This window comes from Helianthus annuus, chromosome 15 (assembly GCF_002127325.2).
Source record: "Helianthus annuus cultivar XRQ/B chromosome 15, HanXRQr2.0-SUNRISE, whole genome shotgun sequence".
NCBI lineage: Eukaryota > Viridiplantae > Streptophyta > Magnoliopsida > Asterales > Asteraceae > Helianthus > Helianthus annuus.
The window spans coordinates 141,047,667-141,055,987 of record NC_035447.2 but is presented as its reverse complement, the minus strand read 5'-3'; the positions used below and the strand labels follow the sequence as shown (position 1 = coordinate 141,055,987).

The following is an 8,321-nucleotide window of genomic DNA, read 5'->3' as shown; positions in this document are numbered from 1 at the left end:
CAACATGTTCAGTGGAAGCAAATGACAAACCAAAGTTAAACAGTTTAAAAACCAATATAGTATCAAGAAATCAATAACATGAATCCCTCCAGTTGACCCATGACCACTCCAGCTACTCCAGACAGCAGGTTCCAATGCAAGACATCTAACGACCTACAAGCATGCAAACAAGTGTGACGACGCTGGTGAGTTCAAAGTTTTGTTACCAGATACATGTATAAAACAATTTAACAATTTGATTTGATGTTACTATTAACTCGATTACCGAAATGGCTACAAGATGTATTTGCACAACCCCAATGTCTCTATCAAAACATTGGTCATGCTTTAAGGAAATTAGTTCACGCCCGTCCTCCCTGGTACGGTGTGAGGGTGCCAAACGTAATAGCGCTATCAACTAATAACCTCGTTGCCTCCCCGGCAACTGTCGGTAGATGTAAGGGGTCTTATATGATAGAAACTGAGTATAATAACAAACATCCCAGTAAACTAGCGTTCATCCCCGGAACGTTACCCGATATCCCTCCCCGGGATGCATGCTTGGAAAAAGAGCAGTGAACTCACCTTTGATTTGCTCGGTAAGATTAGTTATATGATCCAATTCAATTCACAGACCCTAAATTGATTATCATAGAGCAATCAGTTTGATGTGAACACTTATTTACACATCTTTGCACATATGCCAACAAATAAAATCATGTTTACACCTATCACGTTGATTATCCCTAATCATCCTATATGTAAATCAACTAACCATGCACGTGTCTTATCACCAATCCAAATTAACACATTCCATCTATCTCTTATACTAAAGCAAAATAATGTTGACTATTTGACTTTGATGTGGCAATGCTCTTTGGCCAGAGAATTATGTTTTAGGCGGCATTTTCTTTCTCTCCTTTCTCCTTTACTTTCACGAGCGCCTAATTTGTTCCATAAATTTAAAATCAGTTTTCTTTCCATCTTAATTCAAATAAAAAACCCTAATCAACGCTTATTTCACCGCCGATCTTGTTGTTGGTTCTCTTCCGTTGTTTTCTTCAAACCCTAGAATTGATTGTTCTTTGTTGAGGCTTGATCTAGAGCTCGGATTGATTGTTCTTTGTTTCAGCCAAACCATTCACAACCCTAATTTTCATTTATATCCTATTCGTGTAAGCGATGATGGCTATTGAACAAACCCTAGATGATGGCGATTGAAGAAACCGAACAACCCAGGTAACTTTTTCGTCGATCTTTAATGTTCTCCACATAAGTATTTTTGATGATTCGTGTTACATTATGAAAATGTATAATTTATATTAATTTTACTTGTGTAGGAAGAACCCTAATTATATGCTTATAAACTGCAGTAGGTGGAATATATAATCAGTTGATCCTTTGAAACTACTTCTGCAAGGTTGTTGGAACAAGAAGAATGGTCGGCAAGTTTTTCTTAAACACCAATTCCATGTACTGATTCAAGGTAAATATCATGATAAGTATAAAAGTTTCAGTTTTGTATCAAATATGTCTATCTCAGATTTGAATTTCGAAATATCAAACTTATGATGCATCTTTTAACGGATTTAGGGTTTTTTCGTCGCTTTGTCACCTCTAGCAAAGACGGCGATGCACGGATATGGGATGTTACATTAAGGAGAAGCGTCATATGTCTTAGTGGTCACACTCTTGCAGTAACTTGTGTAAAATGGGGTGGAGATGGATTCATATAAACAGGGTATATATTATTCCAAACTGTAATTTTACTATTTGTTTCTTCCATATGTTTGGTCCCATAATTGAACCAATGTATGGAAACTACAACTGCGAATGTTTAATTGTTATATTTACTTCATGTTATAGATCTCAAGACTGTACGGTTAAAGTATGGGAAACTACTCAAGGGAAGTTGATTCGTGAATTGAAGGTATATACATTGCCATCTTTTGGTATTGTGATACACATTCATATGTTTTTGTAAATTTTATTGCCAATTTAATATCCACTTCAATTCAGTTCGAACCAACTATAAGCTAAACTATAGAAATTAGATTAGATGTGTACGTATGGTTACAATAATCATATTATTTCAATAATACAATCATATTTTGAATGCAGGGTCACAGGCATTGGGTGAATTCTCTAGCATTAAGCACAGAGTACGTTATTCGGACCGGTGCTTTTGATCATACACGTAAACAATATTCATCTCCAGAAGAAATGAAGATGGTAATTTTTCCTTTTGTAAATATCAATTCTCTTTAAAAAGCAAAACGTAGATATAAAGTTTTATTTTGTTATCGTATCAGGCGGCTTTTGAAAGATACAACAAAATGAAGGGTAATGCTCCCGAAAGGTTAGTTTCCGGTAGTGATGATTTCACCATGTTTCTCTGGGAACCTTCTGTCAGCAAGCACCCAAAAACCCGAATGACAGGTCATCAACAGGTACCACTTCAATAGTTCAATTCACATTAAAATCTATTTTGAAGCTTACATGGCCTTTTGAATCTTTCTGCTTTTTACAGCTGGTAAATCATGTTTACTTTTCGCTTGATGGGCAATGGATTGCAAGTGCTTCGTTTGACAAATCTGTCAAGTTATGGAATGGAATTACCGGGATGTTTGTTGCTGCCTTTCGTGGTCACGTGGGGCCTGTTTATCAGATATGGTATGATTTTTCGTGGCGTTTATATAGAAATAATATTAATATTGCTTTCATTTCTCAAGTGTTGTATGGTTTTGTGCAGTTGGTCTGCTGACAGCAGGCTTCTCTTGAGTGGTAGCAAGGACTCTACCTTGAAGGTAACATTAATTTTGTTCATAATTGATTATAAATAATGAATAATCTAGATCAATTCTATAAATTTACAAGTACCGTTTTAATTTGTGATGATCTTAAACATGTTATATATTTAGGTTTGGGATGTGAGGACACAGAAATTGAAGCAAGACCTTCCTGGTCATGAAGATGAGGTTATTATTTTTTTAATTTATATTGTTTTTCTTAAAAAAAAAAAAAGAAGGTTAACAAGAATAAAGGTCATTTCAACAAGTTGATAATTATTATCATTCTTTTCTTTCAATTTGTTAAGGTTTTTGCTGTGGATTGGAGTCCAGATGGTGAGAAAGTTGCATCGGGTGGTCGGGATAGAGTTTTGAAGCTATGGATGGGTTAAAAGGTTAAGAAAGCTTTTTGTATGTATTTCAAGGTGTACATGAACCATCTATTGTCACACCCCCAAAATCCACACGCGGAGTATCACCGCTTGGGAGCGTGTCTGACCAGGATCTAGCCATCAATCATATTGAACATAGTATATAATAGTCGAAGTAATTCATAAAACCCAATTCAATACAATTGATGTTCAAACCAAACATAGTTTAAGTAGCGGAAGCATAATATGAAAACCCAATGTATGTAATAAATTCAAGTGTTATAAAGTTTAACATAATATCCACGATCCGTGCCCACAACGACCTGCACCTCCTTGTGCAAGCTCCAAATGTACCTAAGGTCCTGCAAGGCATGCAGCAGAGAGTCAACAGCTAGTTGAGCGAGTTCACATTTTATAGTTCAGTAGTCGTATTAGTGTGAGTAGCGTTATGTTCGTTCATTAAGTCATGTATCGTATTAGTTACCATCGCGGCCCTCTAGGCATGTATGCAAAGATTAGGGGAAGTTTTCCCAAGTATTCTAGACTGTGTATATTTGTATCGCGGCCACCCTGGCATGTGTGCGAAGTTTTAGTATATGGTTCGCGGCCTTTTCCGAGGCATGTGTGCGAATGATAGTCCTAATATCGCGGCCAACCCCTGGCGTGTGTGCGAAGATCAGTTCAATTAGTATACTAGTCTAGTCGTATCTCATCATTACCCTTCCTCACCCTGAGGACCATATCATTAAATTCTATCATCTGAGTAAGTACGAATAAATAATCCAAAACCCATTCCCACCCTGGGAACCCCATGCCTTGGCTGTGTGAACTCACCTTGGTTTGCTCGGTATGCTAAGTATGCGCTCAAGTAAATTAATCACGTCCTAGGGTGTGCATGTATACGATAATCAGTGTACGTTCATGTTGTTCACGTATAGGTATAATCACAGTCGATGATACATCAAAAGACACCAAGTAACATGTTGCACGTATTTGTAATCATACAAGTATTGTTTCTATACATAACAGCAGTTAACTAACCCAGTTAACTTCAACAGAATTAAATTAAGTTTACTGTGCAGATTATCCGAATTGGCGAATCATAGGTTGGCGAAACACACTTTGGCGAAACACATATTGACGAAACATATTCTGTTTCGTCAATCACCCTTTGGCGAAATGCATTCTCTGTCTCGTCGACCGCCCATGGCGAAACACTTTCTGTTTCGCCGAGAAGTCTGTTTCGTCAAGTCCGTTTCGGGATGATGTCAGTTACGTCAATTTCCAGTTATGATTTATGGAAAACCCTAATCATGCTAACAGCCGTCAATCATCGTACAATCATACAATCGTCATCAACATAAAGAATTTCATTCAGCAACTCATCATTATTCGTTGATTACTAATCATAGCAAAACATAAGCATAACAAAATCATGTGGTATCTTAGGCAGTCTGTATGTATTGATCATTACATGAAGGCATTTCATAGATTCAGTAATATCAGCATCATATTCAAGAAATCTGATCTCAACACATGTAAATCATAACTGATTATATAGGTCTTATTGTTATAGACAATTCAGAATCAAACATGAACACAATCGTTGCCTAGCAAGACAGTTAACAAAGATAAAATCAAACAGAGAAGAGGGAACTCTAGGGTTTCTGATTTTTGCTAAAGTGTGACGGAGGGAGTGGTTCCGTATAACTTATACGCGTATAATGGTCCTGGGCCCTTAATGGGCTTGACGAATCTGATGGGCCGGCGAAACAGACTTTGTTTCGTCGAGATCAAGTTGGCGAAACAGGCTTTGTTTCGTCGAGATCGGGTCATGGCGAATCACTTGATTCGTCGGGTCATGCATTGAACAGTTTAAGGTTTCATGTAGTGCAACCAAACACAAACACATGCAAACACAGTACGTTTTATTATAACACAAGGTGTACAGTTACAAGTCAAGCAAGTCAAACAACTAAACAGTCAAAGTCATCGTGCATTTAATGCGAAAGTGCAAGTTGGAAACTCGAGTTGTCACATTATCCCCAACTTGAAAGAAATTTTGTCCCGAAATTTAGCATGCGGTTACTGAGGAAGCTAGGTAAGTTGTATCGTTCACTGGTTTTCCTGGGGTGTCACATCATCCCCCCGTTGATTTGGAATTTCGTCCCGAAATTCTGCAGTAGTAGCTTCAGCCTCAGTAGTGGTTGCATTGGTTCCGAATAACTGGGGATACTTGAGTTTCATTCGATCTTCACGCTCCCAGGTGAACTCTGGGCTGCGACGGGAGTTCCAACGAACGCGAACAAGAGGGATTCTCGTGTTCTTGAGGACCTTAACATCCTGGTCCGTGATTTCAACTGGTTCCTCGACGAACTGCAACCGCTCGTCGATAGTGAGCTCCTTCAAGGGAACTATGAGGGTCTCATCTGACAGGCACTTCTTTAGATTCTACACGTGAAAGACATTGTGAACTGCACCGAGTTCAGCTGGTAAGTTTAGCTTGTATGCCACTTTGCCAATCTTCTTTATGATCTCGAACGGTCCGACATACCGCGGATTTAGTTTGCCTCGCTTGCCAAAGCGAACCACACCCTTCTAGGGTGAAACTTTAAGTAAAACCCGGTCCCCGACCTGAAATTCCAACGGTTTTCTACGCTTATCCGCGTAGCTTTTCTGACGGTCGTGAGCTGCCGCCATGCGTTGCCGTATCTGCGCAATCTTTTCCGTGGCGTCCACTACAATCTCTGGACCCGTGATCTGACTATCCCCCACCTCTGCCCAACAGAGAGGTGACCGGCATTTACGCCCGTACAATGCCTCGAATGGAGCGGCTTGTATGCTGGTGTGATAACTGTTATTGTGTGAGAACTCCACCAAAGGGAGGTGCTTTTCCCAGCCGTTGCCAAAGTCGATGACGCATGCCCGAAGCATGTCTTCGAGAGTCTGGATCGTGCGCTCAGACTGCCCATCCGTCTGAGGATGATATGTCGTGCTCATGTCTAACCGTGAGCCAAAAGATTTGTGCATCGCTTGCCATAGCTCTGACGTGAATCGTGCATCCCGATCCGAAATGATGGAGGTGGGCACCCCGTGCCTCGAAACAACTTCTTTGAGATAAACGTCAGCGAGAGTGGAGAACTTATCCGTTTCCTTTATAGCCAGGAAGTGTGCAGACTTGGTGAGTCGATCCACGATCACCCATATAGTATCATTCCCACGCTGGGATCTGGGTAGGCCTGTAACAAAATCCATGGAAATTTCTTCCCATTTCTATTGCGGTATCTTGGGTTGCTGAAGTAGGCCCGCTGGTTTCTGATACTCCACTTTGACTTTTGCACATGTCAAACACTTGTCGACGTAAGTAGCGATGTGGGCCTTCATGCTAGGCCACCAATAAGTAGTTCTGATGTCATGGTACATTTTATCCGAACCTGGATGTACCGAGTAGCGAGACTTGTGTGCCTCATCCATCACAAGTTCCCGTAATCCGCCATATAGTGGGACCCAAATACGCCCCGTTACATAGTAGGCGCCGTCTTCCTTTTGTTCCATTCGTTGCCTTGAGCCGCGTAAGGCTTCAGCCTTGACATTTTCGGGTTTCAATGCTTCTATCTGAGCAGTTCGTATCTGTGCAGGAAGACTGGACTGAATGGTGAGTTGCAAAGCTCGTACACGTCTAGGTAGAGTGTCTTTCCGACTGAAGGCATCAGCCACGACATTGGCTTTGCCTGGATGGTACTTGATGGCGCATTCGTAATCGTTCAGAAGTTCGACCCATCTTCGTTAACGCATGTTCAAATCCTTTTGCTTAAGGATATGCTCGAGACTCCTGTGATCGGTGTAAATTGTGCACTTGGTACCGTACAGGTAGTGTCGCCATATCTTAAGCGCGAAAACAACAGCTCCCAGCTCTAAATCGTGCGTCGTGTAATTCCGTTCATGAACCTTGAGTTGCCGCGAAGCGTAAGCAATAACTTTATCCCGTTGCATCAATACACACCCAAGCCCCTGTATCGATGCGTCACAGTAGACCACAAAATCATCCGTGCCCTCTGGCAATGAGAGAATAGGAGCGCTGCAAAGCCTATCCTTCAGATACTGGAACGCGGTTTCCTGGGAATCTCCCCAACGGTAGGTGACACCTTTCTGTGTCAGTAGTGTAAGCGGCTGTGTGATCTTGGAGAAGTCTTTGATAAATCGTCTGTAGTACCCCACCAAACCCAAGAATTGGCGTATTTCCGTTGGTGTACGCGGTGCAGGCCAGTTCCTGATCGAATCTACCTTGGATGGATCGACATGAATCCCATCCCTGTTCACCACATGGCCTAAGAAGTGGACTTCACGAAGCCAGAAGTCGCATTTTGAAAACTTGGCGTACAGTTGTTCCTTTCGAAGAAGTTCCAAGATAAGACGTAAGTGCTGCCCGTATTCCTCCTGACTCTTGGAGTAGATCAGAATGTCGTCGATGAAGACAATGACAAACTTGTCCAGATAGGGTTTGCACACCCTGTTCATAAGATCCATGAAAACTGCAGGCGCGTTCGTAAGCCCAAAAGGCATGACTAGAAACTCGTAGTGACCGTAACGCGTTCTGAATGCGGTTTTGGAGACGTCCTCATCCCGGACTCTCAGCTGATGATACCCTGACCTCAAGTCTATCTTGGAGTAGTAACTCGACCCTTGCAACTGGTCGAATAAATCGTCGATACGCGGAAGAGGATAACGGTTCTTCACCGTCACCTTGTTGAGTTCCCGATAGTCGATGCACATTCTGAACGTACCGTCTTTCTTCTTCACAAATAATACTGGAGCTCCCCATGGCGAAGAGCTTGGACGAATAAAGCCCTTTTCCAAGAGCTCTTGTAGCTGCTTTGACAGTTCCTCCAGTTCAGTTGGAGCTAAACGATACGTTGCTCGAGCTATGGGTGCTGCTCCAGGAGCTAACTCAATCTGGAATTCGACCTGGCGATGAGGCGGTAGCCCAGATAAATCTTCAGGAAACACCTGAGGAAAGTCACGTACTACTGGAATATCCTCCAACTTCTTTTCTTTCACTAATGTAGCAGTAACAAGTGCCAAGATGGCAGTGTGCCCCTTTCGTAAACATTTCTGAGCCTTCAAGAAAGAGATGATACCAACCACAACACCACTCTTGTCGCCCTCAATTTCGAGAGGTTCC

The 8,321-nt window shown here is 41.6% G+C and overlaps 1 protein-coding gene across 1 annotated transcript; it reads left to right on the top strand.

The window, feature by feature from the left end:
* Positions 1-1,189: 1,189 nt before the first annotated feature.
* LOC110914315 (notchless protein homolog) lies at positions 1,190-3,160 on the top strand. The gene is made up of 8 exons (XM_035984479.1): positions 1,190-1,218; positions 1,846-1,909; positions 2,101-2,211; positions 2,292-2,429; positions 2,510-2,652; positions 2,732-2,786; positions 2,901-2,957; positions 3,077-3,160. Exons 1-8 carry the CDS (start codon positions 1,190-1,192, stop codon positions 3,158-3,160), a joined length of 681 nt encoding a protein of 226 aa, XP_035840372.1.
* Positions 3,161-8,321: the final 5,161 nt, after the last annotated feature.

What these genes read in the sequence shown, in the direction of transcription:
- LOC110914315 (XM_035984479.1), top strand. Translation starts at nt 1,190, where the DNA reads ATGGCGATTGAAGAAACCGAACAACCCAG. An exon ending in GAAGAAACCGAACAACCCAG is followed by an intron (nt 1,219 to 1,845) that starts GTAACTTTTTCG and finishes TTCATGTTATAG; the next exon opens with ATCTCAAGACTGTACGGTTA. An exon ending in CTCCAGAAGAAATGAAGATG is followed by an intron (nt 2,212 to 2,291) that starts GTAATTTTTCCT and finishes TTATCGTATCAG; the next exon opens with GCGGCTTTTGAAAGATACAA.